This window comes from Hipposideros armiger, unplaced genomic scaffold (assembly GCF_001890085.2).
Source record: "Hipposideros armiger isolate ML-2016 unplaced genomic scaffold, ASM189008v1 scaffold_876, whole genome shotgun sequence".
Classification (NCBI taxonomy): Eukaryota; Metazoa; Chordata; class Mammalia; order Chiroptera; family Hipposideridae; genus Hipposideros; species Hipposideros armiger.
In genome coordinates, this window is record NW_017732226.1 from 450,299 (window position 1) to 464,967 (window position 14,669).

Below are 14,669 nucleotides of genomic sequence, written 5' to 3' on the forward strand. Positions count from 1 at the left end.
AAGGCTTTGGAATTTAGAGCACAAAATTACATACTGGCGTTACCATTAGGAAATATATAGTGTAGAGAGTAGAATTTAAGAAAACTTGATAATAGATAACATTCAACTGATGGTAAAGAATAAAGGTAATTTCAAAGTGTAGGCTCAAAAGAGTATCATAGAAGGTATATATAATAAGAAAAAAAAAGATTGTGCTTAGGGAACAGCAATTAGTTTTCCTAGATTAGCATCTGTATGTTTCTAAATAAAAGGAAATGAAATAGGTTGCAGCCTCAATCTAGGAAACCTCAAGGGCCAGATAAGCCAGTTTTCAATGAAAAGTCATCAACTGACAAGTTCAGAACTCTGTTTCTAGGCACTGAATCTAGGACAGTTTGAATCATGACACAGGGTAAAGAGAACTATCAGGAGTTTAGCCCAAAGTACAAGTGAGAAATAAGAGGGCTTGTAGTAGAGTTATGCTAATGGATACACACACAAGATGCCCGGTGGAGACAAAAGTATGAAATTTAGTAGTTAAATAGATATGAGCCTGGGCAGAAAGTCGAAGGGCAGGTACAATTTAACATGGATCAATCACGTGACTAGCTATAGTTGATTTAATTTTCTTTCACTAATTAGCAAAAAACACAGTGACTATAGTCAGGCTATAGTAGGCATTGCACTGAAAGCTTATAGGGAGCTGGAGTGGAGTGAGCATTAATAAGAGCCAAAGCCAAGAGCAAACCAAACAAACAAGGAAGCGAAATTATATGTGCAATGGAACTTAATCTGCAAGGAGAAAAATAAACCACGTGCACAAAGAAAGGTAGAGGCTAGAGACTATGTGGCCCAAAACCAAGTAGTTTCCTCTGTCCAGGCAAATTTACAATCTTTCTAAAATAAAACTATTTTTCATATCTGTGATACTGGTATTTTAAATACACTCCACCCATTGACTTGGGCTTTTTTTCTGATATGTTCACCACAGCTTATATTATATTACAGTTAAATGAAACCATGATTTCCAGTAGTGATCAGATTTGGGTTAAAAGCACTGATTTATCACACTGCTTTTCTAGCAGTAACAGACTGTCTATACTTCACATAAAATATATGGGCATTGTGTTAAGAAATTTCAGAATAAAAGCCTTTAACCTGTGATCAAAACAGACAAGAAGGAAAACAAAAAGCACTGTGGAAGCAGAAAGAGCAATTCACAAGAATTAAAAAATAAATAAATAAATAAATAAAATATAAATTCAAAGGTATATAGGACTTAGTGAACTTCACTGAAATCAGAGGTAATATTAACATTTATATTTTCCAAGTCACATGAAGATTACTTTCTATTATGGAAAATGTGGTAGGTATCCAATATCTAAAGAAATTACTAAGATTCCAGAAAGTTACTCTACTTAGATGTGATAAAAAGGTACATATGTGGCAAATACACATTCGTTCTCTTAGTTCTATTTAGAGTGACGGATTTTTGACATACAAGATTCTCTAACAATTTGAGACTAAGTAAAATAAGATTATTTACCCAATGCAAGATTTGCAAACTGGGTTTATGTAACCTTGGTAGTTAGTGAAACTCTTTAAATTGGCGGCAAATCATCAGGCACAAACAAACTTTTTTCCGAGAAATGAGTCCATAGATTGGATCAAAATCCTGACCAAGGGCTCCATCTCCCAAAGATAAAGACTTATTGGCAAATTCATAAGTCCAAAAGTATATTACAGCCTATTATCATTATTTCCTTGATTCTTAGAAAGTTTATACTGGTGAATAGCCATGGAATGAGCCTCCAAAGAAATGTTTCTTGGTTTATTCTGGATATAAAGATTTAGCAGTCTCTCTACATGAGGTTGTCTTTCCTCCCACCCTTGTATGGTTTTTCTCTATCTCAATGACTTCCATTACAAGCTAGCAGATCTACACTTTACAGTATTTTACTCTTCTGATCCTTAAAGTTTTTACTACTTCTTCATACACTACTTCTATAATTCTTCTACACTACTCTTCTTACTATTTTTACACTTACCGTATTTGCCGGCGTATAAGACGATTTTTTGGCCCTGAAAAATATGCCTCCAAGTGGGGGGTCGTCTTATACACCAGGTACACTTCAGATAGACTGCCCATAGTGCTTGCCCCGTGCCATAGTGGCCTCCCGATGCCCGCCCACTTCATTCCACATACCGTTCAGGCATCAGCAGCGCTGCTGGGTGTATGCTCGGCTGTTATGCGATTTTGCTGTTATGCGATTTTACCACACTCGCAAAATCGCACACAGCCGACCATATAACAAACTCTGTATTTTGAGTGGAAATGTTAGGGGGTCGTCTTATACGCCGAGTCGTCTTATACGCCGGCAAATACGGTATACTTCTAAGTTTTTGCTTAAATTCAACTCACACATTTATCCAAGAAGTTTCTGATATTGAAAAACAGCTGGCAATTGGGCTTCCTTGCTAATTAGCTGTGGGGACTTCATTTATAGTTTCTAGATTAAACTTCCTTCACCTAAACATGGAGTACACTAGAGCAGTGAAACAGTAGAATATGTAACAGTAAAATACAACAAAAAACACACAAAAACATGGGAAGGCTCACATATAGTAATCTTTTATTTTTATAAGAAGTGACATTTAAAAAGACACAGCCACGTATGATCTATATGATCACATAAATTAAGAATATTTTAATACCTAAAAATGCAAAAAGACATGATATTAGAATAAAATTAATGCACTCAGCTTTGGAGAAAAGAAAATCACTCCATCACTTTGTATTTCTCATTTCACCATAGACAGCACTAAATTTTAAATAATGGCTATCTCTAAATCTATTGCACAGCAGATTATGAAAAAAATATATATTGAATTAGTAAAAACTTTAAGGTTCCTTTTAGCTCTAACATTCAATTATCTGTAAAGCATCAATACTCAGCAAACTTTAAAAAATATATTAAAATGTGTATTGTACCTATTTAATTTGGCCTTTATCTCACATTTGTTATTTCCATCTACCTTTTTTTCTCTTCTTTCCCAGCTCTCTTTCATTGAAGGCTCCTCCATTTTAATTTTGTAACATAAAATTACACATTCTTTTAACCTCACACTTTAATTCTCTATATTGAGGACATTCTTAACATCATTATTTTTTGCTTTGAACTAAAAGCATCTTCTTCCTCAATCTTTCTCAGCTAGTGCTTCCAAGAAAGAAGGTAAAGGCATAACATCATACTGTTTCATCAGTGACTCCTTCCTCTATGATCACAAGTGCTATTTGGGGAAAAAAAGAATAGATGCAAAATGCCCCTGCTCCCAGAAAGCTGAAGTCCTGTGTCTATTTTAATTCCCACCACCAAGTGAGAGTACTTGTATAAGATAGCAACATTAAACTTTTGTCATGACATTATTTAACTATTCAGGCTTAAATTCTCATATTACTAAGGTTTAGAGCATCTTCTATTCAACAACTTGCTATTATTTCAACAAGTTTATTTGACAAATGTTAAATACTTTGCAAGTATATGAGCATATTTTTTTAAATTTCCCCTGCAATATTCATTTTAACATTTTAATATTTTTTTGATGACCAAGACTTCACCATCTTTAGCTAATTTCAGTTAGGTGTCCACTGACAGCACCTTAATTTACAATCTATCTTTGCAAGTTTAACTTGAGCAATACTAATTCTAAAAAACATTTTAAATGGAGAGAAAATTATGTATCATTAGTATATTAAAGAACAAGGCTGGATTGTTCTTTAAATGATACATGTGCACGTTTTTGCAGGTATTACTTTCAGGTCAAATCAATTTAAAGTGTATTCCCATGATACTGTTTCAGTTTAGCCAATATCCAATAAATGCTGCCCTCATTAGAAATTAAAAAAATAATAATACTTAGAAAATAGATACTTATCTTGAAAACTAGATAATTTTTGATAAGCAATTACAATTTAAACATTTTTATAGGCTAGATAGATGGAATACCATTTATTTATACTGAAGGATATGCTTTCTCTGTACTCATAATTCAGACCTAGAACTTGTTTTTTTAATATTAAATAAAGAAAAAAAATAGGTTCCAAAAAGAAAGTAATTTACTAGTAAACAAGTAAATTATTATAATCAGCTATGAGATGATTTCAAAGAGGAAACAAAATATAAAATGAAATGGTCTGAAATAGATAAATATTCCATAATTCTCCTAACATGTTATAGTATAAAATCCATGACTTGAATATGGATGTACCTAATCAGAGCCAGTAAAGGATGCTTGTGATTAACACAGCTTGGGGGTTGGGTGGGCAGGAGGGATCTTGCTGCTTGCCAGTTTGTGCCATTATCCAGGTTGTTTTCATAAAACTAAGATGTATGATAAGCTAAATTAAGATAAGACAAGATAAATTCAAAGATAGCAGCTGTCTTTATTCCATTTTACACCATTTTAGCCACCCATCAAAAACTGTAAACTCTTGGGTATAAAGAATGTTTCTGTGATAAAAGGACACAGTGAGTGGGTGGTGGTGGTGAGGTTAGGGACAGCATCAAGGATGACTTTTTTTTTTTTTCTCTAAGTTGAGCCCAACAGTCCCATTCCTACTCTCCACCGCTACCCACATTTTACATCTTCCGTCCCTGCCTAGTCAGCTGCATGATGGGCCTCCCGAAGTGTACAAAGTCAGCCTGTCCTGGTGGAAGAGTCTAATGTGCTGCCCACCTCACCACAAAGCTCTTCAAGACTTCGAATTTCAAATGTGGACTAGATTAGAGCCCAGGCATTCTACAGCATATTGTTAAGTGGATCATAAATGCTAAGCAAGGAAATGAGATGATTCAGTTTCACTAAACTGAATATCTGATATTTGGATTCCGTAAACTGGAAATTTGGGAGTGGGCATGTTTACATGTCCTCTTTGAGTTTTCCCAAGGTCCTGTACAATTAATTCTAGTCTCGAAACACGCCCCTCCCCCCCCACACACACACACAATTCTATACTCAAGGTTAAATCACAAATACATAAGAATAAAGTTACATTAAAATAAATCTACTCAAGTTTGTAAACTTGTTTCTAAATGAGGCATTCAACAGGTTTGGTAATTTAGCTCTTCTTAATAACTATAGATATTTAGGTTGTGCTGCCTGAGAACAGGTGGACAGGAATGATTGGACTGGAACACTGACAGGTAATTCACCTTTTGTTTTTTTACAGTTCTATAAGCACATCACCACGAACTCATCCGTCAACCCATGCTTACTGCTTGTAAGAGCACCTATCCATTAGTATTCCCACCAAACTCTCTGTCCTCAAGTCAACACCTAGTTACAGGTTCACACCTCACCATGAATTATCATATTCCTTACTCTACTTCTCCATGGTTACCACTCCTATGATTATTCTATTTTCTCCTTATTCAGAAATCTGACGAGTTTCCCGGGTGTTAGAAGGTAGCTACTATGGTTCCCTCAGATGCAGTTGATCCCTTTCTGTCTTATTCTTCTTTCAGGGAGTTAAAAAAAAATGCTTTTGTTGATTAACACAGACAATAAACTCACATTACCTAAAGAAAATTTGATATCATAACAACAAATACATGCAGATATTTAAATTAAAATATTTTAATTTCTTAAAATTAAACAGTTGTCACACAGAAACAAAGAAAGAAAATCACTAACATCTCTATCCAGAACTCTGCCCGTGCTGTTCAGGAAAAGCATTTGTTTAACAGGATCCAACATCACCCAGTAATCCACATTGTCTTTTAAAGTGAGTTCTATGGTGGGGTTTGGTCCTCCAGCAGTCCCTTTGATCAGCAAGTTATCCACCAGGATCGTACCTGCAAACCAAAGAAAGTTATTTGAAAACATAGTCCACTTGTATATAAGCTCTTTAACAAAGGCCATATGCTTAAACCCTGGCTGACTTGCAAATCTGTTTTAAGTCAGAACATATTCAGCTTTGTATCTGGCATGATCGAAAAAAAAAGTCCTGTTTTTAAAAAAAAGCAAAAAATACCTTTATTACGCTATTCCTAAATAATATTTTGGGGAGATGAAGCTGAGAGGCAGGGATTCAAACCCTTGGTGAGTTTCATCATCTAGTCCTTGTTTCCCTTTAACAAAATAAATCTGTTACCCGCCCCGTCCATCTCTTCTCCCCGGTGTGATCACCAAATTTTATCCTGAACGAAAGGAAGTGCCTGAAATAACTGAGGCTGATACTTCAGTTCACTCAGTAAGACTTCTGATATGAAAAGAGATATCTCAAAAATAAGAGAAAGGAAGAGATAAAGAAGGAGCAGAGTCTTCCATGGTGAGAGCTGCTTCTTTTTTTCTTTTATCTTAGAGCAAACCCATACAACATAAATCTTAATGTGAAAGACAAAACTAATGTGCAGACACAAAATAGAAGCCATTCTTGAAGACATGTCTGGGTTACTCAACTAGAACAACACACTGTTACATTGTAACATTTTGATACTTGCTTTCTTATTTTCTCAGTGGACTCAATTGTAGACACTTGTTGAATAAGAGTTGAAAGACAGTACATCTGTAACCTGCCCCACTCTGTTAAAGATGCCGTGCATTTTACATTAATGCAATTCGATTCTTTTTTTTTTTTCCTACAGAGCAACGGTCCCTTTGCCAAACAAAACAAAATGCAATATACCTTTGGGCCATCATTTTCAGCTGATTCATTTTACTAAACTTACGGCATATAGAAGAGACGTGGCTATGAAAATAAAAAAATGTACCCTCCTGAAGGCATTAGGATAAACGGCATATATCTAGAGATCTCATTGCCTTAGGATAGCACATAAGAATATATAGATAACCCATAAAAATGAATCTAGCTTGAAAAATAATCATGCAAAATATAGCTGCTGCATTTCCTTAAGGCACAAAATGGCCTAAATGCTATATCACTAGATAATTACAAATAAAAGGGGGTTCTCTTAGGAAGATTTTCCCACCAAATTGATCATCATTGTTGTCATCATCATCATCATAATCATCATCATCATCTATACCATTTCTTTAACATATTGCTAATGAGCTCTATCTGCCTAGTGAATGTTTAAAGGAACCATTTTTTCTTTTGTAACAATAAATCTAAATAATGTTTAAACATGCATATTCTCACATACACATAATTTTTTAAATGGCAGGTTTTTTATTCTACTTTTTCACATACTAGTACATATATGTGTAAATATTAAGTGAAACTTATCCTACCATCATTTTTTTCCACTGAAATGTCAAATGGATAACCTACAGATAATACATCCAAAGTACAGATGGGATAACGATGGCATTTCCTGACCTATGAATACGTGAAAGACGCAAATGCACCTTCGTTTACAAATATTTCACACAACTGATCTTTGAAAAATTATTTGGTCTGTATTTCAATATGCAATTAATAAGTTAAAAGGAATTCTATTTTCTGATCAATACAAATAAAAAGAAATGTAGAATGAGTATGTCAACTCACATGAATGTTTGTGCTTTGATTTAATGGTGCATAACAACAATAACAGCAGAACTTTCTATAATACATATACACACCATGCAGGAAAGGGGTAGTGAGCTCTCCTTTACAATGCAGGTGAATTATAACTAAAGAAAATTGTCATAGTTATTTTAGCAATTATTACATCAGTGAAAATAAAACACTTGTTTCTGGGATTATATTTTATTTAATATATACATCTTTAGTTTTATAAAGTGATCTAAATGATTTTCTCATTGCTCTTTCCTCACCCCTGCATTCTTCAATGATGAAAACTCAAAAAAAAAAGTGTTTCCAGCACTAGTGTGATGAAAAAGAACTTTGCTTTTCTTTCACCAGAATATTTTTATAATACTTCATAATATCCAAACTTTGCAATTCATATTGCCAAAAATCTCTCCATTTTCATATCATGAAAATTTGGACCAAAAGTTTGGAGAAGATAGAGGACAGCATGCCTAAGAGAGACATGATGCAGGGAACAATATTTCCCCCCCCATAAAAAGGAATATAGGTGTTCACTCCGGTTTGCCTGAACAACCCTGTCCTCCACCCTTTTCCCAACACAATGGGTGACACCCAAGCTGAGGTTAGCTTTGAGCATGAGCTCTTCCTCTATTTCCATCCCAGCGGTGGGGATTATATCTTCCCACAGGTTCAAGGGTTTCCAGATCTGGACAGCTGGTGCTCTGAGACAATGCTGGTATGTATAATAGTTGCCCAACAGAATATATGGGCACAATGGGCGAGTATAGTCCCTTTGCTTCCTCTCTCTCTCTCTCTCTCTCTCTCTCTCTCTCTCTCTCTCTCTCTCTTTCTCTTTTCAGTTTTCCCTTTCTCCAGTTAAACCTTTTTAACCTCTTCCATGTAATGTTTAAACTCCATTCCTATCCCTAGCTCTGTATATTTTAAATATAAACACACAGATATATTAAAAATAAAGAGATAACATATACTATGCAGCACTAATAAGAAAGCTGGATGGCTCTGTTATTGTTAGAGAGGTACCAGAACCAGGAATATTACTAGAGGTGAAGAGATAATGTTTAATGAAAACAAAGGGATCAATTCATGAACAGGTGTTAACCCTGAAGAGACCTGCCTTGTAGAATAGGTGCTACACAGAATAGGATTCCTGTTACATAAAAGTTGACTTTTGACATAATAAATGGTTGCAATCAGGAAAAAGGGATAAAACACAGCTTGATAGTCATACCATAGAAGTTAAAAGACCTGGGCCTGAAATTGATGGACTTAGAATCCAATCCTGGATCCACCATTTCCCAGCTATGAGAAAGTGGAAAGATTACCCCACTCACCTTCAATATCCTGCTTCTACAACATTGGTACCACAATAAAACTGGGTTTCTACTACAACATCCTATGTACATACCTGAAAAAAAACTTGTGTTCTTGTATCCAGAGCACTAATAAATACTAAAACAACCACAATCATAATAAAAAGTACTAGCAAAGTTAAATATTCAATGACAATTCACCAAGTGTCATAGTCAGTCGATCTTTTACATCTTAAAATATTGGAATTTGTGCTTCCTCCTTCAAGAAATAGGTATTGAGAGTCATTTGTTTCTAAATAGAGACCTTTTCATCAAAATTGAAAATTTGATATAGCCTTTAGCTTTCTTCATTAATCTATTGTTTTAATTCAGAGAAATAACTTTGAAGCTCCTTTATCTGTACCCATGGCTTTTCCAGATGTACATATTACCAATCATAGCCAATACATTAGACTCCATTTGTACTAAAGGAAGTGCTGCAGTAGATTTTCAGCTTTTTCCATAAGACTTTCTTACATAGCTAAGCCTTTCTTTTTAATTATGAAAAAAGTTTATGCAGAATATTTCAAAGCAAATAGAATGTAAAATAATTTAGGAATCAATACAATTTCCTCCTTGTACCTACTTCATCCCCCTACTTCCAATGTGCATAAGGTAATTTGCATTAATAAAAGAGCCTGCTGGGTTGCTCTGATGACTAAATGAGATAAACACATGTGAAGTACTGATTGCAATTCCTGGTATAAAATAAGGGATTGATAAATGTGAATTATAGTTTTTGTTGTTGATGTTATTAAGTTTGTTTTTGGAAGGGAAAGCATTTGAAGCGAAAGCAAAATGACTTAACTTTATGTCCCAGAAGTTTTTACAAATCAAGTCTCCTGTTCACGTCACAAACCTAGCATTTTCATGTTTGGTTAATGCATAGGTATGGCAAGATATCTGGAATAATATGGACTCAAAAGATTTTAACCCAAAAAGAATCATTCTAGGACGTTCGAAGGTAGTGAGAAAATGCTTGCTCTAGATAAAATTGTAAAGAGAGTCCTTTGTGAAAAATGGCCAGTTTTTTTCTACACTGCATTCCAACTGATGGCAATCCATCCAGGCCTGCTGTTACTAGGGAGTGAAACCTACTTTTTCCACTTCCTAACCTCAGACAAATTTGATATTTCTCATAGAAAATCAAATTAGATTTGATGGCAAGAAAAAGGCCTTTTTCAACAAATTCATACCAGCAGTAATCTTCAAATTGAACATTTTTGTATTCATCACCAGCATATGTTCAGTTCTATTAGGACCTATAAACACACACACACACACACACACACACACACACACTTGCACACATGTATACACACAAAGATCATATATAATATATGTATGTATATCATAGGAGCTAAACATATATATGATATAAATCATAATTGGATGTTTAATATTTTCCTGCAAGTTAATTGCTTCTTTAAATAGGCAATTATAACATCATGATTTACTTTCTAAAATTCTGGGGAGGTGGCGGTAGGGAGGGGCATTCATTGCCTTTCTAATTAACCTCACTCAATGAACCTGAAAGAGTAAGTTCCACAGGGAGAGAGAATAGGTGGCTTTTGGGCTTCATTCCAAATATGAAAATAAATAAAATCATTCTGTGCACAGAACCCACTACTCATGTCTATAAAATAATTAATTATTCAAATGTGTATAACCAATATTGCATAAAATTTCTTCAAACAATCTTTCTCTGGTTTAAGTCAACTAGAAGAATATTCAGCTACATCATATAGCCAGAGCATCCACTGCTTTCTCTTGCATGTCACTCCATGTAAATGACACCATAAACAAAGCTTCCAAATGTTCAGTATTTGATTAAAAATATTAAAAACATAAAAAGAAAAAAATGTAGTGGTGATGTAGTTCTTCAGTGAAATTAAACAGTAAACATGGCCATTATAGAGTTGTTGTTGAGTAAAATTTAAATTCCAAAATTCACAGGCTAAGTAAAACTCTTCTCATGCTCAAATCTTCTTAATCAAAACATTGCAGGACTTTCCTGGAAGTAGTCTATCTACTTTGATTTTTCACACATCTTGGTTTACAATTATATGAACTATCCATTGTAGCTATGCATATTTTCATGTTGTATCTAGTAACTAGTTGGTAAACGCATAGGAAAGAAATTGTATGTGTGTACAGAAACTTCATAAAGAAAATACAAATTTTGACTGGGCCGTATTTGAATGTTAGGGATATATTCACCACATGTCACGCTTGCTAAAGTTGGAAAATGATACCAATCCTGTCAAGGGTGGTTAAACAAAAACTTAGAAAAATTAAAAATATATTGCTTTGCAAAACTATGTTGGTGTTTACAATGTATATTTCATTTACTTCAAAAGAATGAACCATTACAAAATGGGCAGCTTTGTTCAAGTGTACTTCCTTATATTACTTAACGTACATGTTATTCACTTACGATTTTTATTTCATGATATATGATTGGTTATATAGTATGCATGACACAGACATAAAGGTATAAAACTTGAATAATAAAGGTTTTTGGTTTCTTTTATTCCTTATCATTAACTTTTTTTTCAGAAATTGATATAAATACCTTGACAGTTAGACAATTAGAAAAACAAAAATCATTGGAGATATTGTTTTAAAATGTGTATGAGGGATTGAGTGATTTAAAAAGGCGAAAGCTAAGAACTTCTTGAAAAGGCTCCATTTCTTAACCCACAGCTCCGTTAGGATCAATGAGAAACTTTGAATCCTACACTGCTCTTCAACTCTAACAATAAATCAAATCTCTAGCAATATAATGATCATAAAACTTTACTTGAGAGTGTAAATTTGTTTTCTTTAGTGAAATTTCAACTTAGGTAATTTCCACTGTTGCTAGAGATGTGATTTAAAATAAAATATATTAGACTAAACTTTTAATCAGTATCTCAATGTTTGAAGAATTCAATTCAATACAGTTATATTATGAGTGATTAGATTGAAAGCTACTTAACCATATAGGGAACCAGGCTGTTGGGTATGTCCGTCTACCTTTTTAGATGTTTAAAGAATTTACATCAAATTTTAAACATAATTTGAAATTTTACAGTTCAATTATTAAAGGTTGCACAGAGTTAACAGTGTAGAGGAATTAAGTTTGTTAAACTTATGACTTAACAAAATATTAATAGAAAACAAATAAAGGTATTTTCTCTTTTTGAAAACTAGTATCCTACAGTTATTACAAGAATAATATAATTTATAAGTTGTATTTATAACTATGATTTTTAAAGTACCATTTGAATAAATTGTACTTAAACCCAAGCAATTTTCTATATGGAAACACTCCACATGTTAAAGAATAAAGAAGCAAAATCACCTCATTTAATTAAGGACCACAGAAAGAGTTATGTAAAAGAGAGGAGATAATAAAAAGAAATAGGAGCAAAGTTAATGGTAGTAGCAAAACAATGAACGTATTTTCCAAAAACTTCAGTTGTTTTCTGTATTTTCTGAGTTTCTGATTGATTCAAATGGGGTTTATATTCTAGATTGCAAGAGAGGTCACATTATAGTCTTCTCTCATTTCTAATTTCAGATTTAATTTCCAATAAGTACTGCAAATATTTTACTCCATAGGCCAATTTGTACAATAACAATGTGGTTTTCCAGTACCTTGGAGAATCCTGAGTGGTCATAACTCTAAAGTTAAATCTCTTTTCTTACCTTAAAATCATTCAAAGAAACAAATGGCATAAACAGTAAGGCAAGGTTCTTTAATGAGAAATAGTAGTAAAGAATAAAATATGAGGATTTTATGACTATACTAAATGTCAATTAGAAAGACATCACAGCAAAATATTTTATTTCAATAGGTAATTAGCCCCTGGAAGCAATCAGTTAATTGGAGGACATATTTTGCATATTATGTGATCAATCAGACTTTGCTGCTCTGCATAAAAGCAGACATGTATTAAGACAGCAATTTGTCACAATGTCTCTATAACAGAAAAGTAAATAAGCTTCAGTTTGATTAATAGACAAAAACGCACTCAAATGTTACATTTTTTTCTAAAAAAGAGCACTTCTTTATAGTGTTTTCCTCAATACTATTTTGAGGAAATATAGTTATATTAGATAACATAAACCTAAAAAAATACTATAGCACATATAGGAAGATAGGCTCATCATACGAGAAGCTGATCCAGCTAAGCAAATTTAATTTAATATGCTTTGTAACTACTAATGAAATAAACTTTCTAAGAGTTGATTTTGGTAGTGAACACACAATGCAATATAGAAATGATGTATTATAGAAATGTACACTTGAAACCTATGTAATTTTACTAACCAATGTCACCCCAGTAAATTTAATAAAAACTAAAAACAAAAACAAAAACATTTTGAAAACTGGTCAAATTTCTAAGCACCCAAAGAAGATCTTAAAATAATGCTGGGTACAGAGATCAGTATAAACAAAAGACATGTAATTAGAAGGAAAATCAAACTGGAAGAGTGGAAAGATCAACATACTCAGACAAAAGGTAGAGAAGGAGCATAGTGGGGCCACAAGTTTGAATTACGGCAGGTGGGTCACTTGAAAAGCTCTCACCTGAATGTCCTGGGGGACACTAACTGATACCGGAGTCAAGCTGCAATGGGTAGACTAGGACTTGACTTTTCCTGCAGGTATCTTTGTGTATCACCCCAGGTTTGGGAAACTCATAATCTAATTTCTAGAGCTTTCAGACCTTTTTCTTTGTATTCATGTCAAATTTTCCATGAATACGATAGCTTTAAAAAAATATTAAAAACAAACAATAATAAAGCTGACAATTGATGACTTGTTCTTTTAAAGATATATAATGCTAAGTTTCCCTGGAATTATATTATTTAGTTATCAAAGAGCTATTCTAATATATCCCTGAGTTAGCTTTTTTAGTCACACCTCAGCTTAGTAAATTACATAGGTTTTCTAATTCCTACTATGTTGTATATAAAACTTATAATGGGATATGTGGGATCATACTTCTCAATGAAACTAATATGAATTATTTTAGACTTCATTTCTTCAGGATCATTTTCATCACCATCATTTGGTTAACTATTATAGTCATATTAAGAAAAGTGGGGTTTTTTTTCCACAATTAAAAAAGATCCAGTAAATTATATTAATCATCAATTTATTGAGGTTAAAAACAAATAATAAATTTTGCTCCCCAAATTCGCTTCCATAATAATGTTAAGGCATTATTTAAGAAAGACTTTATATAAATTTCAAAGATGATAAAATTCGTCATAAAAATAAATGTTTGCATTTTCTCTGAGTTTCGAGTGTTTTGGATTACAGTTGGAAAACTAACCTCATACTATCACATATCGTGACATGGTCACACACATGGTCACAAGACTAGCCCACAGTATCCAAAAGTGTCTGTCCTATGTTCAGTAATATGAGTCCACTATCATGCACTTAACTGCCACAGAGAATTGCTCCAAAAGTTTCTAATAGCTTATTCACAATAGCTCCAGTGGAAAAATAAATCCATTTTACTTTTCCATCATCCTGAGCTTTTCAACTCCTTCTCTTAGTGTTTCTCAACTTTAATATGCATATGAATCTTCCAGGAATTTTGTTAGAAATACAAATTCTGATTTAGTAGATATATTTAGCATTGATAGTATATATATATATATATATATATATATATATATATATATATATATATATATATATATATATATATATATATATATATATAAGTAATATTTTTGAAAGAAAAATCATGTGAAGTAGACTGTCATCCAGCACATTTCATTAGATAAATAAGCATACTGTGCTGCAGAGAAGGTCA

General features: G+C 33.2%; 1 protein-coding gene across 1 annotated transcript in view; it reads right to left on the minus strand.

Moving 5' to 3' along the window:
• Positions 1-14,669, minus strand: part of PCDH15 (protocadherin related 15) — a gene marked incomplete at its 5' end in the record, with an annotated part of 518,446 nt that overhangs the window by 406,008 nt on the left and 97,769 nt on the right. The window contains 1 exon segment of the mRNA XM_019629964.1: positions 5,674-5,834. Coding sequence (XP_019485509.1) covers positions 5,674-5,736 — 63 coding nt within the window.